The sequence below is a fragment of the Coturnix japonica genome, chromosome 1 (genome assembly GCF_001577835.2).
Source record: "Coturnix japonica isolate 7356 chromosome 1, Coturnix japonica 2.1, whole genome shotgun sequence".
Classification (NCBI taxonomy): Eukaryota; Metazoa; Chordata; class Aves; order Galliformes; family Phasianidae; genus Coturnix; species Coturnix japonica.
In genome coordinates, this window is record NC_029516.1 from 13296487 (window position 1) to 13321118 (window position 24632).

The following is a 24632-nucleotide window of genomic DNA, read 5'->3' on the forward strand; positions in this document are numbered from 1 at the left end:
CCTCAAGGTATGGCAGTGCTCTCAATTCAAATGGTACAAAGCATTCGACCTGTCCTGAATGTTGGTGTTCCACACAAAGTCTGAGGTGATGGTTCTGTATGTATCACTACAGCCTTTGCACTATGGGGTGCTACACTTGGAGATACATTTCACAACCCTTTTACAGATCTGTGTATTGAAGGCCGTTGTATCCACTGACTGAAAAACAAAAGCTGTGCGTACTGAGAAAACACTCCGTGCATCCGCATGGTATTCAGTCCTTGCAGATGTGTCTGTACGGATCCCAATGCTGAGCAGCACCCAGAGCAGTGTGTGCTTATGGCCCCCGCTCGGCTCCATGGCGCCATGGCCGTTTCCCCTCAGCGCGCTCCTTGCCGCTCTCCCCGCCCGTTGCCCCGAACCTTCCGCTTCCGGCCGCGCCCTTCCTCTCCCACAGCGCCCCGCGCCATGGACCACAATGGTGAGGAGGGCCGGGCCGGGCCGGGCCGGGCCGGGGGCTGCTGGGCCGCGCTGCCGGACGGGGGGCGGTTGTGAGCGGGCTGCGGGGCGGAGGGCGGCTGGGCCGGTGCTCGGGAACGCGTCGGGCCGCGGTGTGAGCCCGGGCGCGGGGCCTGAGCCGTGCCCGGAGCGCCGAGCTCGCCGTCCCCTCCCCCAGCGAACGCGGCCGATCCGCGCTCCGTTCTGCGGGGCCTGTGCGTCAGGGTTCGGGTTTGTGCTGTGTTATGGATTATAAGAAGGCCTAAAATGCTCAAGAAAACAGAGGAGCTCCGCTGCTGCTTGCATCCTCTCCAGGTCTAAAGATTTGGGTACAGCTGTTGTACTTGTTTAGGGCTGGGTGTGTATCCACAGACCAGAGCGTGTCTTACAGGCCTTATGAGGAGCGGCTGAGGGAGCTGGGGTTGTTCAGTCTGGAGAAGAGGAGACTCAGGGGAGACCTTGTTGCTCTCTATAACTTCCTGAATGGAGGTTGTAGTGAGCTGGGGGTTGGCCTCTTCTCTCGTGTAATCGGTGATAGAACTAGAGGGAATGGTTTAAGCTGCGCCAGGGGAGATTCAGGCTGGACATTAGGAAGTATTACTTCTCAGAAAGGGTAGTCAGGCATTGGAATGCACTGCCCAGGGAGGTGGTGGAGTCACCAACCATGGGAGTGTTCAAGAAATGTTTGGATGTGGTGTTGATGAATATGATTTAGCTGGGAAGTATTGGTGATGGTTGGACTAGATGATCTTGTAGGTCTTTTCCAACCTTGATAATTCTGTGATTCTGTCGTCCTTCTGGAAACAGGCAGGAGCAAGTAGGAGCCAACTCTGCCCGCTGGGTTTGGGGCTGTGGGCATTCGCTGGGCAGGGTGAGAACTGAACTGCTCCCGCTGGACAGCGCAATGGAGCGAGCGCTGTGCTGAGTTCTGACCTTGTGTTTGGTGTATTTATCAATGCTTGCAAATGGACCGACGTCTGTAGGACTGCTGTGGCCTGTAGTGCAGTGTGTTGTTTGCTGTGCAGCAGAGCAGCCCAGGGAGCGATCAGAGGAAAACAGGTGCTGTCTGATGAATGGATCACAAAATATGGGCACTTATAATACTGAAGCAAAGTGAGTGTGAAGGCACAGTCCTGATTTGGAACTTGGTTGCTGTTGCAGAGGAAAGCTGCGAGCTTTGAGGCACAGAGTTTACACGAGGTGTTGTGCACGGTGCCCTGATGGGGCCCTGTCTCAATGTCCAGGTACTGCAGAGCTGTCACCGAGTTGTGTGTCAGTTTTGTTTCGGAATGGAATTTGCCTTCTGGGTTACTTGTGATCTTACACACTTGTCCATCTCCTTTCTATAGGGATACAGACTTAAAGGCATCTGAACATCAGTCTGATAATGGGTTTTGTAGAAGTCTGAGTGTTTGTTGCAAAGTGCTGACTGAATGTGCTATTTTGTCTATCCATGTTCCTGTTAAAATGGAAGTGAGCTGGGTTGGTTTGTGAAGGGTGTGATTTTATTTTAGTATAAATGAGATGCTGTGTGGTAGGTTGAGGCAGACTTGCTGAAAGCCAGAGAAATTGGGGTGTGCACCAATCCTTGGCAGCACTTTCCTCTCCAGGTTGTCTCTTGGTGCCTGTTTTGGGCATATCCTTGTTTCCTTTGGTGCCAGTCTTAAATCTGGCCAACGCGCCCTGTAGAGAGGAATGGTGATCTTTAGCAAGGATGCTATGTACTCTAGGCACCAATATGTTTGTGATACTTCATGCTGAACTTGTAAATGATATGTCCAGGTGCAAAGGGTGGAACAGGCTGCCCAGAGAGGTTATGGATGCTCCATCCCTGGAGGTGTTCAAGTCCAGGTTGAATAGGGCCCTGGGCAGCCTGGTCTGGTATTAAATGTGGAGGTTGGCGGCCCTGCCTGTGGTGGGGGGGTGTTGGAGTTTGATGATCCTTGAGGTCCCTTCCAACCCAAGCCATTCTGTGATTCTGAGAACCTTCAGAAACTCTTTTGTAACTAAGAAATAACAGAATTTCCTTTTCTTCCACAGACAATGATTTGCAAGGAACAAACAGTTCAGCGTCATTGGGTGGGCTTGATGTTCGCAGAAGAATCCCTATAAAGCTGATCTCAAAGCAGACCAATAAAACCAAACCTGCTCCTCGGGCTCCCAGAGCTATGAACAGGATGCCTGCAAAGACACAAGCTGGGGATGAAGGTAAATTGCTACAAGCAACTCACCCCGCAGTGAGGCAGTGCATTCTGCAGCACTGCTGAAGGCTTTAGTCAGTGTTGGAATCCAAGATTTTTTACAGCTGCTCAGCCTGTTTAAGTTTCCAGGTTCTGCTGCTCTGTAAGGATTAAATTATGTCAATTCCCCAAACAAATTCACACTGTTTTGATTGTACCTTTCTGCAGAATAGCCCAGCAGACCGGGAGTGTTGCAGCCCGTCTTGATGTTTTCAGTATATGATGGTGCATGCACTCAATAGCAGCCGGTGTCAGTCAGGGAAGTGGTGTTGCCTTGTGTCTGTCTTTCCTCTTTCCACAGAAGAATTTGATTTTAATGAAGAGGAGCGATACGAATGCAAAGGAGGTGAAATGTTTGGAAATCAAAGGAGATTCCCCGGACCCATTTTTTGGGACTATAAGGTAAAATCGTGGATGGGAAATGGTGGAACTTTGTGAATTGTACCAAACTGAAGGTTATTTTAAGAAGTATCTACTAGGATGAAAGCACTTGCATTACTTTGATGTACCAAAAATACATTTTTATCTTTGCGGTGGTCTTGCTTCAGTCTGGTAATTCAGAAAGGGTGGGTTGGTGATGACTGCAATGAGAAGAAGCTTTAGTAATGGTTCTCTTTCTCTGTTCTTCTAGATAAACTTGCTGGGGGAGAAGGATGATACGCCCGTCCATTTCTGTGACAAGTGCGGATTGCCCATCAAAATGTATGGGCGCATGGTGAGTGGGACTCTTGGGAAGAGGCAGCCACGGTGTCCCTGTAGGTAACAGGTGTTACTGTGTCTCTGTGGGGCTTCCAGAGGGTGGTAATTTCAGCAAACCTCTGAGTAAATGGCAGAACAATGTTGAGATGGAACCAGGGCCTTAACTGCTGGACTGCGTTGTTCTGCCTGACTCGCTGAGTTTGCTTTGCCCCTTGATTTAATAAAGTAAGCTTGAAAGTGCAAAAATCAAGAGCTTTAAAACAAACACAATCCCTTCCCCTCCCCCAAAATACCAACAGTCTTACAAGTTTTTAGTGTGTTTTCAGCCTTGCGCCACTTAGCTTTAATAATACTCTTTATGTCAGTGGACAATTTGTAATGAAGTGAGTAAGCACTGTTCTTTTCATCAACTAGCATAACAAAATCCTTGCGATGGACTTAGATTTCTGAGTGTGATGTAACAAGCTTGGGGATCTGACTTGATGACTGTTAATGCTTTTAAAACATTCCCTGTTTGCAGGCAAGTGTAATTAGATTGCATATGCAGCATCTGTAAGGGTTTGCTGTTTGTGTTACAGCAGAATTAAAATGTTTGCCAGCTCTTTAAAAGACAAAACAAATTCCACAAACCAACCAACCATACACATCAAAACCAAACCACCAGAGAATCCCAAGCCATTGCCTTCCCAAGAACTAAACTCAGCTCAGACTGGTTTTGAAAGTTTCTGTTTCAAAGATGCTGTAAACTGCTAGGAACATTCTTAAATAACTGCTTCATATGTAACTTCAGTACTTCTGTTAGTTATTGTGTACAGGGTGGAGGTGTTGTATGGTGCAAAATGACACATGATGTCTAACAGAGCCATTCTTTTCCCTCTAGATACCTTGCAAGCATGTTTTCTGCTATGACTGTGCTATACTACATGAGAAGAAGGGAGACAAGATGTGTCCTGGGTAAGTTCCCTTTAGACTTTTTTAAGGGAAACAGAAGCGGGACGCTTTATAACCTTAATTCAGATACTGTATGAGTGCAGTTCTGTGTACATTTGGTAGAAGAAGCAGAGCGCTCCTTCATGCACCACTCAATTATAGCTTCATATCCCACAGTTACATGGTAAGAGATTGGCATTTACCTCCTTGTTGACATGTTTGTGTGGGTAACCTGTAATTGCTACAGTTTGAAAAGGAACAAAAGCTGTTTAGTTACCAAGTGTGACTCTTGATAAGTACAACACATGAAAGGGATTTTTGATGGAGGGTGGTGCTATGTCTAAATTTCCACCCTATGAAATTGTGCTGTTATTTGTTGTTGTATTTGGAGCCTTACAAGTTTGCTTGACTTGAAAACCAACCAAATGCTTTCTGTTGTGTCAGTGGAGGTAAAATGTTGGTTCTAATTTTAATAATGATTAAAAAACAGTCAAAAGAAGCAGTGGGGGGGAGAGGGGGGAAAGCCCTGCAGATCACATTCCATATGATGGCAATAAACCAATGTTCTCTTCTAATTTAGCTGTAATGAACCTGTCCAGCGCATCGAGCAGTGTGTGCGAGGGTCTCTCTTCATGTGTAGTATAGTCCAAGGGTGCAAGAGAACTTATCTGTCACAGAGAGACTTACAGGCTCACATCAACCACCGCCATATGAGAGCTGGGAAGCCTGTGACTCGTCCTCCTCTTGAACCCGTGCATCCTCCCATTGCCCCTCCGCCTGCAGAAATCCCGGAGCGTTTCATAATGCCACCTGAGAAGCACCACATGAGCCACATTCCGCCGAAGCAGCACATCATGATGCCGCCGCCTCCCTTACAGCATGTGCCACACGAGCATTACAACCAACCGCATGAGGACATCCGCCCTCCTCCTGCCGAGATGTCCATGGCTCCGCCGCCGCCTCGCCCGGTCACCCAGGACACCTTCCGCATTTCTACAAGAAAACACAGCAACTTGATAACCGTCCCTATCCAGGATGATTCCAATTCAGGTGCTCGAGAACCACCGCCACCTGCCCCAGCACCTGCTCATCATCATCCCGAGTATCAGGGCCAGCCAGTGGTAACGCACCCGCACCATATTATGCCTCCGCAGCAACATTATGCGCCACCCCCCCCTCCACCTCCTCCAATAAGCCATCCTCTGCAGCATCCTCCCCAGGCGGCAGGCACTCCTCACATGGTGTATAGCCAGGCTCCTCCGCCGCCAATGACCTCTGCTCCTCCTCCGATAACCCCTCCGCCTGGACATATCATTGCCCAGATGCCTCCATATATGAATCATCCTCCTCCGGGACCTCCCCCTCCTCAGCACGGAGGCCCTCCTGTAAATGTCAGTGCCCCCCCTCCCCATCACTATAACCCTAACTCTTTGCCACAGTTCAGTGAAGATCAAGGAACTCTTAGTCCCCCTTTCACACAGCCAGGGGGTATGAGTCCAGGGATTTGGCCAGCTCCCAGAGGGCCGCCTCCCCCTCCAAGGATGCAGGGGCCTCCTGCTCAGGCCCCTCTTGCTGGACCTCACCATCCTGATCAAGCCAGATACAGACCCTATTACCAGTGATCTGAGCAAATTGTATGAGTAGAGAGTGCTATGAAGAGGATAAAACTATATACAGCAGCCTTTTAATTAATTATATGGGGGTTGTTTTGTTTTGGTTTTTTAAATACTGTCATTTTGACTGTAAGACGTTTTGGGGGTTTGAATCTTTAATGATTTTTAAGCCTTGGCTGTAGGACTCTGACTTCAAATATTCTGTAGTGCTAAAATAAGTGGCTTAGTAGACCACAGTTGCATTTTAACTGAACTTCTGTCTATAGTGTGGCTAATTGTCCTAAGGTGAACGCTTGTAATATCACTTTCTGGAGAAAATGAACATGTGTTGTACCATTCTGAATATTGTTTTTGTTTCAATCCGATGTTTAGTTTTCACTTGTGATACATTTTTGTTAACCTGTGTACAATAATTAAATTGAACTATGGTTGTAAAAGTGGTGGGTTTTTATGCGGAGTTAACACAGACACGGTTCCTGCACGTTTTGGCTCTAACATTTCCCACATGGGAAGCATAATGAAGTAGTTAGGAAGCTTTAATATTCCTTACTAATATATGCTGCTGCTTAAAATGAATTCAGGCTATGGTGAATTTGTGGCACTAGGAAGCAGGTACATGAATGCTGCATTTCAGGTGGTAGGGATTTTTTCTTAGTTGTTTTTAACGTTCATTCTATATCCAAACCAAGATGAGATTATGAGAAATGTAGCTGTGTTATAATATGGATATAGAGTGGTTCTGCTTGTTTCTGGTGTTTGGTTTTTGTTTTCAGGCTAGATTTATTGCCGAAGATTTTGTTCACAAACACTCCTCGCTGGTGTTCAGTTCAAACCGTTTTGTTTCGCTGTGGTTCTGTTGGTATGAAAGGAGCAGAGAATGGGCTCACCAGGTCTGTGAGGGAAGCAGGTTAGTGCTGGTGAAGTGTTAACCTCAGTCACTTCATACCATGTGTGTAGTAGGAACACTTCCCATTTGGATACAGGAAATAAAGGGTCCGAAATCCCTTATGTGGATATAAAAAATAACAACAAAAGTGACGCATCCTTCATCTGTTTCCATTTTGCGATACAGGTTGAACTGGACAGTCAGTAGGTGGTTTGGTTTGAAGATGGCGACGTATGCAGACTCTAAGGGCTGTTTTGGCCCCAAATTTGGTTTTCATAAGCACGCTGGGATATAATAACTCTGAGATGTGAATGTTCTCTGTCTCTGCAGTTGGAATCTGAGCCCAACCGATAGAATGTCAAGTTTTCTTTATCAAAGGGCTCTGGCAGTACAGCATCAATAATTTTGTGTGTAAAGTGTGTATTTTTAATGACTTGAGCAAGCGGTCTTTAGTTTTGCTCCGTTTTTTGACTTCTGTAGGTTTCTTTGTGCTCACAGGCAAATCTTTTGGACAACCCTTCAAAGAAATACGACAGCACGGCACAGCTTTAGGGACATGCAAGTAAATTCTGGGGCGTGCAGATGGCAGTAAGTGTCATTCAACACAAAGTTAACAAAAAGTCATGAAACCACGACAGGGGCTTTTAACTTTGAGAAATAAATGGTTATAAATAAAACAAGAAAAGAAGAGGCTGGCTGCGGTAGTGTCCTGTGGGATGCAGCTGGCTGAAGATTGCATGCTTCAGCGTGTATGTAGGGGGAAATGGCTGCCAGCTTTATTTTGTTTCAGTAACTCGTAATAAGCAGGAGGAATGTTGCAGCACTGTTGAAATGAATGGCGTTGTGTGTTTTTGCTAGATACTGCACTGTCTTGTTCTGAAACAGATGGAGGTTTCCTACCTGGGTCCGAGCTCTTCCATGAAAATGCTGAGGTAGTTCAGTTGGCGAAGGAGAACAGCTGCCCTCCATCAAAAAGCACAAGAGGTAAGTGTGTATCACTGCAGAAATTGTGAGAATGTGGGGCTTTGTTTATATTTGAGGCAAAGGTGACTCCAAAATATGAACTGTTACTTCCAGAAATCAGTGGGACACCCGGAGTTGTTTGGTGCATTGAAAGTCTTTGGGAACTTACTGCACAGTCATCTCCTGCAGGAGGATTTGGCCTTGAGTCAAACTTCAGTGTGCTGCTCACATTGGAAAGCCTACATCTGTCTTGTATTTACATCCTGAAGCTTTAAGGTTCCCTATAAGAGCTACAGGGGCTGCTGATACTTTCACATGTACAAAGATTTCAGCACAGGTTGAAATGTTAACAATCTTTCTGTGTGGTTCTTGTGGGGAGTTCTGCTAAACTCACATCAGGTGCTGTGCTGCTTCACTCTGGATTCCCCTCTTTCTGTATTCAAAGCCTCCCCACTTTTGTATTATCTTCCAGTTGTATTTGGAGCTACCTCGCTTTAATGTTACCTCCCAGGCTGGTTTCATTGCGGGTTTCTCCAGATAAGTCTGGATTTTGTCTCTTCAAACCACTGTAAACTTTGTGTTTACAGCAGGAGATTGGGCTGATGATGAGCTGCCTTCCTGGGGTACTGACAAGTGCAGCCAGCAATGGGGAGTTACCATACATGAACAAAGCTCGTAGCATCCCAAAGCAAATAGAAGAGTTGTGTTTGGATCTGAATATGCTGTCCATCTTTACTGAGCTATCTTCATGTTTCGCAGCAGATTCAGCAGTCACTGTGTACATACACTATGTCTATGGTCGTGTGCTGAAAATAAGTTTAATGACTCAGTCAAGCAGGTGCTGTGTAAACCATCGAGAAGGCTATATACAAATTATATACAAGCTGAAGACATGTCACTCCCAACTACTAGACTATAAATTAAAGGACTTCAGATAGTCATATGTTCTTTTGTAACTGTACAGGTTGTCTACAAACTGTCAGAATAACATGGATATATGTACAAGTATATGCAAATAGGGCCAATGCTACTTGCTGCTTTAACTGTGTGTGTAGTTTGTCAGCAAGGTATGAAATAGAGAATCCAGGTGATTTTAGCCTTTGTGTATGTACATAAATACATCTCTATATATACAGAGACACTAACAAAACCATTCCAAAATTTGGAACATAATCATCTGTAGTCAATCCTTAAGGTAGATGAAAACGTCTGTCGGTCTTCATGCACATCACCCTGTGTGCCTTCATGTTCTGTAAGTGGTGCTGTGTTGCTGGAGGATGTTATATTTAGCAAACTAAAGCTAAAATTTCGTTTCCACAGGAATCTGTAGGGGGAGAAAAAGGAAATCAGTGTCACCCAAGGTAAGGGATATTCAGGGTAGGGAGTCACTGGTGAGTGGCATGTGAGCTGACTGCTCCAAAGCGTTTGCATGAAGGCTGCTGTCTGACACCTTTCACACCTGCCCATACACCTCCCATCTCCCTTCTGCCTGTGGCATTTGTAGGAATGGGGCTAATGATGGATCTCTGCCATATGGACAGTGCACCACAGGCTCCATGGAGACCCGTGAAGGAAGCCTTCTCTCTGCAGACCGCTCCTGCCAGCAGAGCCCTGCACTTCTTACTCCCATAGTTGTTTGCTTCAAGTCAACTGGCACCAATAAATCATCTGGGTGCTTTCTGCCCTGGGCTGACACGGGCTCAGTGATGAGGATGTGTTTGGGATCTGCAAGCAGCTTTTGGTGACCACGTTACCTACCCACCCAGGGCTCGGGTGGTACTGGGGGAGGCAGGAGGCTTACCGTGCTGTCCCGACTGCGCAGTCCATTGCTGGTAGTGATGATACAGTTGTTGTTCCCCTTCTGCAAAGCACATGTGAGTTTGTGGTTAGGAAATAGATGCCCTTGGAGCCCCCTTCAGGGAAACCCACAGCCAGCCCATCTCCGTTGGGAGTAATTCACTCCTTTTTTTGGCCTCTCCCAGTTTATCAGAGGCGGCTGAATAATCCTTCTAACTTTCTGAATATACACACAGCATAGCACGTATAGCTGGATACACAGAGTGCTGCTGGGTGCTTGTGGGTAATGTGAAGGCACTGAAGTAGAAAAAGATGAAAACTGTAGCATTACCTCAACAGGCTTTAATTTTGGGGAGCTGGCTATGTCCTCCTTCAGCAAAATGTGTAAAACTGCGTCATGGATGGTGAGGAAGAACATGGATGGCTTGATCTCCTCATCAAAAAAAGCACATCTCTCCAGCTTCTCCAGGAATCCCTCTGCAGGGGAACAAAATCCAAGGATCAAGTTTCCAGCAGAGGTCCTGGCAGTGCCAATAGAACAATGTATCCTTCGTGTGTCCATGGAATAAACAGTGATATCTGGTAAGGAGCCCCGTTTTATTGACTAAAGCAGATAGGTTTCTCTATGGAGAAGTGGGATGCCAGCCCTGTTGGCGCTGCCTTGTGTGGGGCGATGCAGAAGGGAACTGGAGAGTGGTGGGAGATGAAGCTGTTGTTACCCAGGATGGGAAGGTAGAGCTGGGGGATCTCCCAGCCCCTCTCAGGGGAAGGCAGCAGGGCAAGGCAGGAAGAATTATTGGGAATGGAGTGGCCGTGGAGAGGCTGATGGAAACACAAGTACTCACCGTTTGCCCCTGCAATGTAAATGTCGATATCGATCCGGACAAACTCTTTCAAAGTCTGTTAAACCGGAAACAGACATCATTTAGAAACTGATAATTCTGCTGATAGCAGCCATTAAGATTAGCCAGAGCAATTAAAGATACTGATTGTATTTTTAATAATAGCAAGCAATTCTAATGTCGACCTTCACTGCACCTGGAGGAGGAACAGTCTCTCCAGTGTCTGTGGACAGGGAGAAATGTTCCCTTTGAAATGGGGCAGTATTAAATGCATTGCACCCAATGAAGAAGATGATCTGCCATGAACTGTATGACTTATATGAAACTGAGACTCCAAAAGCTCCTGAGGAAACTTTTCTAACTAGAAATTCAAGCAAAACTACTTTTCCCATTGTACCTGGTGAACATCTGTCTCCCATGGAAATAGATTTGCCCATGTAATGTGGATCTAAATAGCTATCCTTAGCTATTGCTGTTGGGAAATGATGTCCTGGTTGCCTTGCTGAGGGCTGCCCTGGAAAATGAGAGCAGGAACAGAAATGAAACTATGGTATTCCTGCTCCCAACCCCACGTTTAGAGTCGTATTTCATGCATGTATTTCTGTAAAGCTTCCCAGTGCTCTAATTCCGAGAAGATTAATCGCTAAATCATCTTCTGTGGAAAATGTGGTTCTGAATTCACATAAACTCGAAGGTTGCCGCTGCCTTTCCTGTCCATATAGAAATACCTCTATGCAGCACATCACGTTTGTATGTTTTTCTTTAGTGTGATCACTGTCTGTCTCGTCAGTTAGAACTACCTTTTGGAGGACTCTCATAGCAGAAAAATCAAGGAAGGACACTGCTGAGAAGTCCAGCACGATGCTGTGGATGTCGACCCGGGGCACAACGATGCCAGGAGGCAGCTCGGCATCCCAGTTGATCTGGATGGGCAAGTCTGCCATGTCAGTGGGCTGGTCCAGTTCCTCCAACCTGTTGTTGTCTAATTCATCATCAGACTCCTGTGTATGGTGAGCCATGCATATTAAGCCTTTCTGTGAAAGCAAAAGCAAATACCACAGTTAATGCTTTTGTCTGGGTTGGAAGTGCACTGTAAGGAAGAGCAAAGCTGGTAACATGCAGGATTTTTGTCTGAGGGAGCCATTTAATATCCTTCCTTTGAAATCATAGAATGTCTTGGGTTGGAAGGGACCTTAAAGCTCACCCAGCCCCAACCCCTGCCATGGACAGGGACACCACTCCCCAGATCAGGACCCAGGTCCCCATCCAACCCAGCCCTGAGCACCTCCAGGGATGGGGCACCCACAGCTCCTCTGAGCATCACCATCTGAGTAAAGAACTTCTTCCTAATATCCAATCTAAATCTCTTTTAATTTTAAGTCATGTACTTATGTGCTTTTCCCTCAAAGCAGTGACTGGCAATGACGTGTCCAGTCAGGACAGGAGGCTGTGAGCCCCTCTCTGCACCCTGAGCCAGGGAGCTGGCTGCTTAATTCCTCAGTTCTGTGCCCTCCCTACCCACCCTGCCCATTTCCAGCACAGTTCCTTACGTACAGGCGTCACTTGCAGCTCTCCTTTCTTCAGCATCTTTCTGATCTTTCTCAGTGCTTTGTTGCGTTTCCTCAGGACTCTGAGTGGGTTGAATCCAACCTGCGGAAACAGCACTTGGAGTAGTTCTTGAGGTGGAGCCAAAAATTCCAGTACCTTCTCAAGTAATTGTGATGGTAAGGATGGAAAGCGCCCATAATCTCTTTGATAATTAGGACATAAGCAAAAAATAAATGAACAAATACCCTTAGCCAAATGAATTACGATGCCTTAAAGTCTCAGGCACAGAGTTTGTTTAGGAAAGGTACAGTTTTCTGTTCCTGAACTATCTTGAAACTTCACTATCTTTAAACATTTCAGCAATGCCTTTTTGAGCTGTTTTTCTCTAAAATCCTGCTGCCTTTTGTGCAGCCTCTCACCAGGGTCCCTCCAGCCTTTCTCTGTTGCTACGGATGGTGCCAGGGGTGTCGTTCATCACCCATCAGGCTGCTCTCCTTCTCAGAGTTGGGCATGTATGCATGGGACTACAGTCATAAAATGACATCTGAGTAATTCATGAAAGATGTATCTTTGTAGTAAGGCTGAACTGCATAACTACTGATTATGCAGAAATTGTATTCAGCCTTAACGTATCACGTGCTCATCTGTTCATAATGAGTGTCCCAGTCACTTACAGCAGAGATGAGTTTATCTTTGAAGAATTCAATATTAGCAAAGAAGATAGGAGATGAGCATTTGAAGATCTTCACTCCCTCCGGCTCATAGATCTGTCATATGAAGGAAAAGTATCGGTCATGGCATCTGTTACAGAAACAGGAATGCAGCAGATGACCAAGGGGATGGGAGGTTCCTTACATCGGTGTAATCCTTCCTGTTTCTGTAGATGTTGCTCCTCCCAACGTTTGCCAAAGTGGTGCAGCTTGGGCTGCAAACAAACACACACAGCTATTTGTGCCCTGTGCTGAAACCTGGTGGAAGGGACAGCCGGGGTTGTCCTCGGTTTGCTGCATGGTTGTGGTAGGGTTAATTTAAGACAGGAGGCCCTGCAATGTTGTGCCATCACACACAAGCAGTACTCACATCTGGGAGCGGATCACTACAGTCAGCAGTTCGAACGCCACAGCTGTTGCCAGCCCGATGTCCAGGCCCAGGAAAACGGCAGCCAAGAAGGTCACCACCCAGATCATCTGTAAAGAGTGGGCGGACATCAGCAGTTACGTGAGGACTCCAACCACGAGCCCAGCACAGGAGCAGCTTCCTCTGAGCTGAAAATGTGAGCAAGGGGTGCAAGATTAAAAAGGAGCATACTGTTGTACTTCCCATGTAGAGAAGTAGGGCGCGTATGAAAATAAAGAGAACCGTTAAGTGTATTCACATAATGGGTGACTTTTCCACAGAGCTTTGTTCCTGAATGCTTGAGGGACTCAACTTACACAGTCGTATTTGTCCTTCCTCCACAGAACGCCTACTTCTCTGAACTGCATGAGCATTCCCTTCAAGTTGCCAAGAGCCAAGGATGCAAGGACTGACTGTTGAGAGGAGCAAAATGTACTCAGTTCTGAAGCAAACAAAGCATATGTTGAATGGCTTAAGGAATCATGCAATCAGAGCCAGAGTGCAGCTGGAGGGCCAGGCAGCTGCCAGTGATATGGTGTTGCTGTGCGTGGGTGTACCCCATCTGTTCTACAGCCTCCCCAGCTGTGGTGCAGCAAGTACCTGACCTGCAGCTGCAAACCCCACTCAATTCTGGCACCTAAAAGCTGGTGTTATAATGTTTGGTGTAGGACACCCACCTTCCCTTTGACCCCATGTAGTGGGGTCTTAATCTTGGAGAAAGAACCTAGTTTTGCAGGAATTCTCTTTGTCTCTTACTGAAGGTCATGAACGCTCCAAGTGAGACCTCCAGCAGGAGGAAGCACAGGGTAAAGCCAGTGAATACCTTTTGTAATGGCGCCAGGAGAAACCCAATGGCTAAGATGACAATCAAGACGATGATAGCAGAGATAATACCAGCAATCTGCATGAAAGGACAATTCCACCATGAATAAGTGCCTGAAGGCATCAGAGTCAGAAAGGAAGATAAGACCTTCCTTGTATGGAAGGATCTGTTGACTTCTATACCTGCGTTTTGCCTCCCGTGCTCTCCTGCACACCTGATCTTGACAAAGCTGTACTGGAGGCAAATCCTTTGAACGATCCACCTAATATATTACCCAGTCCAAAGGCGATTAGTTCCTGGAGTAAAACCAAAAAAGGCTGTTCTTAAAAGCATTCCCGAAGACAAAAATGCATTTAAGACAATGCATTCCTAAAATGACTTATTTCCCATTAGGAAATGCACAGTGCTGTGTCTTTGCCCTACCTGGTTGGCATCTATTGGGTAGTCATGCTTGATGGAATACACTTTAGCCACGGAGAAGGCTACTGCAAATCCAACAATTGCAATGGAGATGCCATCACCAACACACTTTTGGATAATGCCTGCATCAGGTGCAACGGGAGCTTGGAATCTGGAAGACATAGAACTGTGCTTTTGAAGGACATGTGTAAGGAGGTAACCTGCCAAGCAGGTGAGCAGGGTAGCAGTCCCTCTCAAGTGGCTTTAGCTGAGTGCTTTTGAGAGGTGCGATGTATAATTGCAAATCTGAACCTGTAACACTTGGGGGAATCCTTGATCAGGATAGGGACCCTCCATCTGCACTCATCTCAGCTTCTATCTCAGTGGTTCCCATTTAGTTGGCCAGGACCAGCCACAGCTTATCTTGTCTAAAGTGCACATGTGGTTTTGCATTCCAATTATGCATATATTTAAAAAATCTCAGTGTAATTCACTGAAGCACTTTAGGCAGCTAAACAAATGGGTACTAAGCCATGTTAGCCTCAGGCTGTCTTCTACGTACTTTATCTTTGCCACGTCCTTCTCCTTGGCTCAGGGGCTTTTGCAGATCCTGGGGAGAATTTTTCAGGTTTGTTTGTTTGGTTTGGTTTGGTTTCCAGTGAACTGAAATCTGGAGAACAGAGAGTTCTGAGCAGAAATAGCTGTTTCTCTGCAAACCTCATCCACTAATGCACAGGGGTTACAGGCACTGAGTGCACAGGTGGGTAAATGCCTGCCCTCCTACCTCTCTACTTCAGTGTGTGCTTATTAAGACTTCATGCCAAACTTCTGGTATAGCTGGATATAGTCTGTATAATGGATATACTATACATGTAGATAAATACTCCATATGTACAGCTGTGGAATCACTAAGGTTGGGAAAGACTATAAGACCACCTAGTCCAACTATCGTAGAGGAGTGGACATGGGGGCCCTGTGAGGATAAGAAGATGAAGTAGGCAGTTTTGGTCAATAAACTGAACCGATTTAGCAGTGACAAACTGGAAAGAACATTTTGCTCCACAGGCAGACTGTAAGCAAACCACTTACCCTTCTTCTAGTTTTCCCACGACAGCTACTTTAAATTTTTCTTCAAATTTAGCAAAATGGGAAATCAGTGCCGCTAAGACAGTCTGAAAAGTTAGAAAATAAACATTTTCATTAGGAACATTCAAATAAGCAGATGGAGAAACCACGAAGAAACATTTCCTCCCCTCTCCCACATACATCCAGCCATCATCAGCAGTGTCAGGACAGTGCCCCAGCTCTGCACATCCATGATGTGTTCAGGTGACTGAACCACTTTGTAGGATGGTTTCATGCTCATAAATCCCACAGAGAATCCCTCAGAACATTCCTCTGGCAGCAGAGAATAGCAGTGGGCTGTGAGGCTGCCCCACTGAGGTTCCCACCCACTGCAGCTCAGGGCAGCCCAGAGCACAGTGCCAACCTCATAGAGCACTGCTCCCCAGAGTGATGGAGCGGTGATGGAGTCAGAGGAGAGGTCATTACCACAATGAGCTCGATGGGGATAGGAGTGGGGAGCTTTGCTTTGTAGCGATCGTTTATCTCTTTCACCACGAACACGATGAGCAAGACAAGAAGGGAGGTGACCAAGTCGGCGATGTTGGTGTCAGTGATCTGGCTGAACACGCTCTCCAGAGTCTGCAACATCAGTGAGAAACATGGTGCTTTTCAACTGACAGCACCTTGATCAAGCTGTAGTTTTACACTTTTCATTTCAATGGAGCTGGACTAGATGGCCTTCAAAGGTCCCTTCCAACTCTAAGGATTCTATGATTCTTAAATGCTATCTGACTATCCCAGCAGGGTGTAACTTGGTGTCTGGTGAGAAATGTAAGGATCTGCCATATATTAATAGCCATCTCATGTATTTCTCTTGGGTTTCTCCTTGGCTGCTGGTATGCCCAGCACTGTTATCCCAGCCTTGGGGCACTCAGACAGATACACACCACAGGTTTTCCAACATTAGCAAATGCTGTAGAGTTTGTACTTACATAGATGATGCCGAATGGTTTATTAAATCCAGGGACAGGCAGCTGAAGCATGAACTTGATCTGGGACACCAGGACATGGATGGCTGCAGCAGTTGTGAAGCCACTGATTAATGAGTGCGATAAATAAATGACTATGAATCCAAACTGGAGGAGTCCCAGAATCAACTGAAATGCAAATGAGCACATTTTAGTGGGATTCACTCGTACTTTTAAGCAATCTCTGCAATAAAGGGACCCATATTTAACAGTAACATCTTCACCTAATCCCATACATCAGGGATTAAGGAAAATAATGTCATCAGACACAACGATGAGGTTTAGGAACAGGGGGCATATGACTGATAAAGGTAAAGGCTACAGCAGTTAGAACCTATTCTTTTTATTTCAAAACTAAAATATACCTTCTTTGGTCTTAGGTTTTCTGTAGCCATATTTTTACATGATACCAATGCTTCATGAACTATGCAAATTAGGAAGAGATTTTAGGAATTCTGTATTGGGAAGGTAGAAGGAACTGTTTTATTCTTTTTTTTTCTGAGAGGACAAGTCCAAATCCTTCATTCTTAGGGCATTATTTTAAGACCAGTCACCATCCAGCTATTCATATCAGCACATATACACATGCAGGTACACACACATATATTGGGCAGAATGGATATTGGGCAGCTCTGTGTGTAGCCAGGAGACGGATTTAGTGATCCTTATGGGTCTTCTATGATTCTATTTAATTACCAACCTGAAAAATCCCGGATAGAAAGGTGACAGATGCAGCTACCATCACCCTCTGTTCATCTATAGCTGACGTGTTGGTGGCAGTCCCATTTCCAGCAGTGCCATCGGGGACCAGCCTGGTGACAACGCCTCCCACCATCAGGCTCAGGACGGGGAAGGGACCTGCACACAGGGCATCATCAGACCCACAGGGGAAGACTGCACTTGGTCATCGCTGCTAATGGTGGTCATTGTGCATGCACTTACCCACTGAGATATGTCTGGATGTACCAAAGATAAAATAGACCAGGATTGGGAAAAACGCTGCATAGAGTCCATAACCAGGAGGGACATTCACCAGCAAAGCAAATGCGAGACCTATAGGGGCAGAGACAGCAGGGCGGCGAGGTGTGTGAGGATGGACCAGCAGCCTCCCTCCTGGGCCATGGGCTGCATCAAAGTGGAGCTACCGGAGCTACCTTGCAGCACTGACACCAGCCCTGTGTTGATGCCAGAGACGATGTCGCTCAGGATCCACTCCCTGAAGCGGTACGCGGGCAGCCACGAGACGACAGGAAACATACGCAGGGCAACTTTTTTGACCCTTTGTGGGGAACAGCTGTAAAGACAGAAGGGGATACGGCTCTGTCAGTGGAATGTCTTCTTTGGGTCTCAGCACATCAGGACACATTCCTTGTATTTATAGAGTCATGGCTTAGGTTGGAAGGGACCTTAAAGATCATGGAGCTCCAACCCTCTCTTATGGGCAGGGTATTCAGAGAGGAAATGAGGAGGCAGGATTGAAGGCAGATGCCAGAGACCAGACACAGCCCTGAGCAACCTGAGATGCCAGCTGGGCTCCCAGTGGGATGTGATGACCTCCAGGGTTCCTCTGGCCCAACTGGGGTGAGGAAGGTGCCTATGAGAAAACAAGCTGCCTGAGATACAACTGCAGGAATACTGAAGGGCAACAGCAGCTGAAATTCTATTGGAAAAACAAAACAAAACAAAACAAAACAAAACTGAAATTCTCTAGAAAAATGAGTTTTCATTGGCCTCGTGGCATCTGGGACAAATACTGTCAGATCAGAGTGCATGCTATATATCTGATACCTGAGTTCCAGGCTGTTTCTTAGATCTTACCGGAAATATAGTTTCAAGTGATCCCAGAAGTTTTTATGGTGTCTGTGCAATTTCTCATGCTCTTCATCAAATGAATTCTCTGAGTACACTCGTCTGGCGACAACATAGTGGTTGCCTACAGGTTCAACCATTTCTCCTCAAAGGATGTGGAAGGTGACTGCTGCGTGTTTCTCTTTGTTGAAGGTCAATTAAAAACCTGAAAAGAATTCACAAGATTAGCTCTGTGTGTACTAGGAGGTGAGTAGGCACGGCATGGATGGCTGAACCCCTAACTGAGAGTTCCCAGCTTTGAAGATCAAAAAACAGATGCCTGAGAGACATCCGCTTAATTTTGCCAAGTTTGCCTCTAGTTCCTCTCTTCCCACTGCTGAGCAGTGTTCCACTGGAGCATGAAGTATTTCTTTCTGAAGATGCAGCCAACAAGCAGAATGGATGGATTTTGAGACTGTTTATCTGTGAGTCAGATGTCTGTCACTGATGGCTCTCACACAAGGGGACTGATTTCTTAAGGAACAAACAAGCAGACTCCCGAGGGTTTCACTTTGAGGTGTGGGGAAAAGCGCTGAGCCCAACCAGGAAGGCTGCGAGCTGGAAGTCTTCACAAAGCCAAGGGGAAAAGGCAGAGCCTGGGCATGGCTCAGCCATCTTCTCCTGCATTTCAAGGCAGGGCTTGGACCGTGATGAACTCAGTAGTAAAAAGCATGGTATCGTTGCACTTGCAGTTCTCTGTAAGTTTTGTTTCCACAGGTAGTCTGGACTGCTTCTCCACTGTTGACCCTGGGCACCCTGCTCTGGGTGTCCCTGCATGGGCCAGAGGGCCCTGCCAGCCTCAGCTGCCCTGTGCTTCTGCCTCATGCTCACAAACAGCTCTTACAGTGTCAGACCTAACTATTACCTTCTGCTTTGTTCCAGCCCACTTCGGTGTGTTTGTGCTCCAGTAATGACTCTGACTCCTACGTTGCACTTGCGGAGATGGGAGGTTGGTTGCAGTCAGTGGGCTCTGTCACTGTGCTGCCCACAGTGCTCAGTTATGTTTCCCTCAGTGCCTCACGTTCTTCCCATAATAAAGTCACCTAAAAACATTTAACTCCACCATAGTCACCATGAAATATTTAACGCAGTAGCAGTCCTAGGCAGGAGCAACAGGACTTGCTCTTGGCCATCTCATGACACTGACAGCAGAGCATTCCTGTTTTCTCTCCCCTAGGACAAAAGCTCCATCTTGCCTTGCTGCTTGCTGGTAGCCTCAAATGGGGCACCCTTTCCTCACCCAGGTGTGGTGACTAAACTGCACTGATGCAGCCTACGTGTACATCTACTTCTGTGGACACAATGTCTGGACGTGTCACAGGACTCACTCCAAGTAGCACAAGATGGTGTGTGTTGCTATGAGCAGGTGGAAAACTGTTTATCTTGTGACGATTTTTGCATTAAAATGTGAATCTCACCCTGCAGCTCACTGCTTTGCTTGAGCTCAGGGCTTGTTACTGTTCTACCACAGGAAAACTCAGTTTTAATTTCCTCTTAGTTAATTCTGGGGAAATTTGTGGATATCAAGAAGCCCAAATAATGTCTCATACGTGCTGTCTTCTGTGGATATGCTATTTTTCCTCATAAAGATTCCATATTTAGGCAATGAGTTTAACATGTTTCCCATCTGATCCTGCCTTTTAAGACTGGCCAGAGAAATCCCATCCTGACCCTACAGCTGTGTACTATCATCCTTCCCTCTGCTTGGTGCCAAAACCAGAGGCAGATGACACTGAAATGAAAAACTTGCTTCATTTTGTTCTTCCTCTGGTAAGCCTCAATGTATGTAGGTTTTCAGGAAGAAATTTAGGCAGTCAAAGACTGTAGGACTGCTCTGTTTCCCAGTCTGCATATCAGTCCTTCAGACCTCACATCGCAGAGAGGAACTTGCTGAATAGCTTTGTTCATTACATTGGAGGGTATAAGATGTACTATTTGGATCCTTTGAAATGCTTATGAGCCAGAAAAATAAGTGTGGGGGTTACTGCTTTGATTGTCACCCTGCCCTTTGCCCAGCCTCGATTCTTTCCTCACACTGGTTCTTCTGCCCCAAATATCCTTTGTTTCATCAATGCTTGTCCTGTTGAAGGTGTAAGTATTTTGCGTGTCTTTCTTTCTTTCCTGATAGAAACCCTAGTTCAATGACCCTCCTCCTGGCTTTGGCTGTTTAGCTGAGCTGTGCAAAAGGATTCCTGGATCATTGCCTGGAGGGTCTCATCAGAAGGATTTGTACATGGGTCTGCTCTGGAGATTGTCATGCCACATTGCATTCTCCATCCTGAATTTAGCCCAGCAAACCTGAGGGTACCCCAAGGCTGGGCAGTGCCTTTCACCTGTTAGTAGGCAGGGCAGGTGAGACCTTGGGCACCCACCTGCTGTGTTCTGTGCTCACTGCTGCTGGCTGCCCTCCAGCTTTTCTCATCTTGTTCTCTTTTTCCTTGGGCTGCCAAAGCTCTCAGCTACCCTAATTTCAGTCTGTATTGCTTTCCTCTTCCTTACTCTCATTTTCTTCACAGCTACGTTCAGAAAGGTAGGATACCCTTCGTAAGGGCAGCTTTACGGCTGACTGCACTATTATTTGAGATGTTTTTGGGAAATCCTGGATATACAAGTAGCAGTGTGGTGAAGGATCCCATCCTCTGCAAATCCCCTAAAGGAGAGATGTGTGCTCAGTGTCTCCCACTGCCTTTCTGGAGTGCTCTCATCGTTAAGCCCATGGACTTGCGTGGGAGATGCTAATCAGAGCAGTTCTGTGATGACTTGTGTAGTGTGCCCATCCAGCCATGGAGAGAAGGGGCACACACCAAGCTCACGCTGCACAGCTATCGGACTAGCAACTTTCACTCCCCTCTGACAGACTAGATCCAAATGCAAACCCATAAGTAAGGTTCTAGTTCAGCTGTATTCCACACAGCCTCCCACCCCGTGCTCACTGCTGGCATTACCATTTCTCACACTAAGTCCAGCTCCCCTGCTGAGCTCCTGCATTTGTGATCTAATGGAAATGCACGTTTTGATGTCATATTGCTGAGAAGTGCTTTCTCCCTTTTATTAATTTATCCTCAATATTGGCTAAGTAGCACACAAAAATCTGGTAACTTCAGCAGAACAATTAAATATTAACAATTTCCCCCCCTTTTTCAGTCTCTGTACACACACTTATAACATCTATTTCTCCACAATATAAACATTTGAAACATACGAACAAATTCCACAAGGGAACCTCTCACATCTTACAAGAAGTACACGATTTGGCTGGGAGCATTTTGTTTATAAGCATTACTTCATGTATCCCATATCCTGATTGGCAAGCCAAAATCTTACCTGATGTGTTTTCTATGAACCTCTTCAGAAGAAACCACACAGTAATTGTACAGAGGAAGATATCCTTGAATTGTTCAGAGGCAGCACAGGTATCTTGTGCTGCTCTTCATTTCAGAGCTTCCCTAAATACTGGCAGCACTTTAATAACTAACTTCGGTTAACTTTTACAAGAAAAGTAAGATTTCACTGTGGCCTTGACCATTGAGTCTACTCTCAGGAGGGATGATAAGAGTCATTTCTTAAAGTTCTCTGGGATATTGCTTAACTTTGTTTGGAGAACTGCTTCTGATTGGACTGCAGAGATTAATGTAGGAAAATAGAGATGAGTAAGAAGGACTCTGTTGCAATCCTCTGCTGTGCATCTGCCAGGGTTCTGTTGGGCATAGTGGGAGGTGCCGACCAGAGCCCAGAAGTCAGAGCTGCTTCATTTCTAAAGAACACAACCTGTGGTATGGAAATGGGGCTGCTGGCATGGCAGCTCTGGGCAAGGTGTGCCCTGTGAGCTCTACTCCCAGGTATCTCCAAGACTCTCATCATTGTCTCTCCAGGAACAATTGTGGAATGCTCAGATCATTTTGCAGAATAGTCTTGGCAGGGATTTCCAGAGGTGAGGACAGGGATTTCCAGGGGACAGCTTTGAGAGCTGTGGCAGCTGTGGCATCTTGTGACATGTGTGTGGTACAGGAGGGCTGAGCTGGGCTGCTCTGCAGGATCCTTCTCCCCTTTCACTGCCGACTGAGGAACTGAGGCCGCTGAGGCTGAGCAAGCACTCCTCTGAAATACCTAAAACCTCTTAAGGAGACGGAGGGCTGGAATAACATGCTGATGCCTCAGCATGCAACTCCAGCAGCAGGTACCTGATTTCAGGACATCACCAAACCCTGATGCTGATGCCTGTGCTGATGTGCTGAGCAAACCTTAGCATCAAAGTTTCCCGGTGAAAACAGTCCTCAGGTCATGCCATCACAAACCCTTCAGCCATTGATACCTAGAATACAGAGACAGCCATATAGTGCTCATCTCCTTAAGGCACTCCTCTGGTCTGGAGAACAGAGCCTGTTCTAGCCTTGTAGGCACAGATTTCCTCTCCTGGTGAAGAGAATGGTATGAGCAGGGCACCCCATGTGCTCCCAATGGATGTCCAGGCACACAGGGAGTAGCAGGAGGAGCCTGAGGTGCTGATCTCAGGGGGTTTGTACACATTTCAGTCAATGATTAAACCAAGAAATGATGGAGTGAGCAGAAGCTCAGCACACATCCCTGCAAGATGCAGGCTACATCTGCCTGTGCAATTCGGGCTTCTTCCACATGGCTCTGGGTTTCTGAAGGCTCTTTGAGGCCTCCAGCTTCTTCTGAAATTTGTGCTGCACTTTCAGCCAAGCCCATAAGCTTTTCCAGTTAGTAAAGATCCCAGGTCATTTCCTGGAGAGCAGACTTCCTTCTCTGTGACAGCACGCCCCTGCTCTTAATAGCTGCCATCATGGCTTAAGGTATTTGCTGCACTTTGTAAAGCTGACACAGAGATGATATTTGCCATTAAAACCACAAACATTTGAAAAGATGTAGAACAGCTCAAACCATAAAGTGATTAAACTGCTTTTGGCCTCTCTCCTTGCCAAAGTGCAGGTACAGTGTGGTTATAGAAGTGCTTTAAACTGAGTTTGAAGTCTTAAAGGCATTCTTAATTCTCTATATTCTGTGTACAGGAAGGGAATCATCGAGTCATAGAAACACAGAATCATTAAGATTGGAAAGACCACCAAGATCACCCAGTCCAACCACCAACCTGTGACTCCACCACCTCCCTGGGCTGTCTGTGCCAGTGCCTCACCCTTACTGAGAAGAAATGTTTCCTTATATCCAACCTGAACCTCCTCTGGTGCATCTTAAAGTCATTACCTCTCATCATATCACTGCTACCTGGGAAAAAATGCTGACCCCCACCTCACTATAAGCTCCGTTAAGGTAGTTTAAGCTGCAATGTGAAACAGTAAGACAGCTTTTCGAGGTCTTGGTTCAAGTGCAGGAGAGACTCGTGGCTCTGCTGGAGTCAGTAGTCATGTCATTGGCTTCACCAGGACCACTGTAAGTGCTTTACTCCTGGAATGCTCCCAAGGAAATGAGGTACTACCTGAGGTGGTGAAGGGAATAAACACTTTGTGTTGGCAGTAGTATTGTTAAGAGCACAGCTTTCTCTTTGTGCAGGAGAGGTTTGGTGCACAAGGGTTACACAGAAGATGGGTTTGCCCTGCCCCACATTGCAGGAAAAAACTGTGCTAAACCCCTGTGGCTTTACACTGGGTGCTGAAGCACCAGCTAAATACCATGGACAAGTGGAAAAGTGTGGCTTTTTCTGCCAAGGAAAAGCAGAAGAGGAAGAAATGGAAATCTGTCATTGCTCTGTCTCTCGGGCAGCCCCCGAAATACGAACAGCTGAATGCTGTGCGTAAATCACTGGCCGAGCCCTTGCCAAATGTCAAGCACCCTCAGCTTCCTCTTCTTTCATGGGAAATGAAAACCACTCACAGCTCTTGAAATCTGATAGGTGAGCTCCAGAGGGCTTCACGTGTGCTGCCTACTGCTCTGGTTAGGATGGGAGGGAGTAACAGTGGCTGGAAGTAGATAATGCAGTAACAGACTGTCTGAGCAGCTCATAACTGTAGGGAGAGAGAGACTGTTTTCCATAGAGAAAGAAGAAAACAGTTCTGCCACGGTCATAAAAGGAGATGCATTTTCCATGTCTTGTGAAGAGCTCCACGTCTTTCTGTAAGTGTTAAATAAACACCAGTATCAACACTGGGAGATTAGCAGGCTGAGAATGTGCATGACAGCATCAACCTGTGCAGATTTCGAGTGTGTTTCCCAATGTTTTTCTTTGCCATGTGCTTTATAGAGCTTCTGTTCTCATGGGCAGCTTTCTGGCCATGCCATCCATCCCCTGCTGCCCAGCTGCTCACCCTGCTGTTGTGCCATAGTGAAACCTTCATGCAAATGACCCTCTCAGTGCCATCTGCTGTGATCCTTGTAATACAAA

General features: G+C 46.4%; 2 protein-coding genes across 4 annotated transcripts; one reads left to right on the plus strand and one right to left on the minus strand.

Annotated features, from left to right (window-relative positions):
- Window positions 1-329: 329 nt before the first annotated feature.
- Window positions 330-6396, plus strand: CBLL1 (Cbl proto-oncogene like 1). 3 transcript variants are annotated; one of them, XM_015851456.2, is made up of 6 exons: window positions 330-460; window positions 2518-2685; window positions 3019-3119; window positions 3349-3432; window positions 4297-4370; window positions 4927-6396. In XM_015851456.2, exons 1-6 carry the CDS (start codon window positions 346-348, stop codon window positions 5966-5968), a joined length of 1584 nt encoding a protein of 527 aa, XP_015706942.1. In that variant the 5' UTR covers window positions 330-345; the 3' UTR covers window positions 5969-6396. The 3 variants fall into 3 exon arrangements, with proteins under 3 accessions (XP_015706942.1, XP_015706947.1, XP_015706956.1); XM_015851461.2 differs by having other exon boundaries at window positions 3022-3119; window positions 4927-5968; XM_015851470.2 differs by lacking the exon at window positions 330-460 and adding an exon at window positions 545-792.
- A 2204-nt stretch (window positions 6397-8600) lies between these two features.
- Window positions 8601-21796, minus strand: SLC26A3 (solute carrier family 26 member 3). Its single transcript, XM_015851449.2, has 21 exons — window positions 21599-21796; window positions 18245-18440; window positions 17581-17720; window positions 17369-17479; window positions 17127-17284; window positions 16391-16555; window positions 15885-16037; window positions 15423-15505; window positions 14358-14505; window positions 14117-14230; window positions 13935-14012; window positions 13429-13524; window positions 13076-13182; window positions 12851-12920; window positions 12670-12762; window positions 12002-12097; window positions 11248-11481; window positions 10451-10505; window positions 9937-10082; window positions 9610-9669; window positions 8601-9132 (listed from the first exon to the last, which is right to left on the minus strand). The coding sequence occupies exons 2-21, from the start codon at window positions 18373-18375 to the stop codon at window positions 9109-9111; spliced, it is 2262 nt and encodes a 753-aa protein (XP_015706935.1). The 5' UTR covers window positions 18376-18440; window positions 21599-21796; the 3' UTR covers window positions 8601-9108.
- Between the last annotated feature and the right edge of the window lie 2836 nt (window positions 21797-24632).

Bases quoted from the DNA above. Each gene is read 5' to 3' on its own strand.
- CBLL1 (XM_015851456.2), top strand. From the start codon at position 346: ATGGCCGTTTCCCCTCAGCGCGCTCCTTGCCGCTCTCCCCGCCCGTTG. The intron at 2,686-3,018 runs GTAAATTGCTAC...CTCTTTCCACAG, and splicing joins GACACAAGCTGGGGATGAAG to AAGAATTTGATTTTAATGAA. The intron at 3,433-4,296 runs GTGAGTGGGACT...TTTTCCCTCTAG, and splicing joins TCAAAATGTATGGGCGCATG to ATACCTTGCAAGCATGTTTT.
- SLC26A3 (XM_015851449.2), bottom strand. From the start codon at position 18,375: ATGGTTGAACCTGTAGGCAACCACTATGTTGTCGCCAGACGAGTGTAC. The intron at 12,763-12,850 runs GTAAGGAACCTC...TTCATATGACAG, and splicing joins ACAGGAAGGATTACACCGAT to ATCTATGAGCCGGAGGGAGT. The intron at 9,133-9,609 runs GTAAGCCTCCTG...CTCCCCCTACAG, and splicing joins TGCGCAGTCGGGACAGCACG to ATTCCTGTGGAAACGAAATT.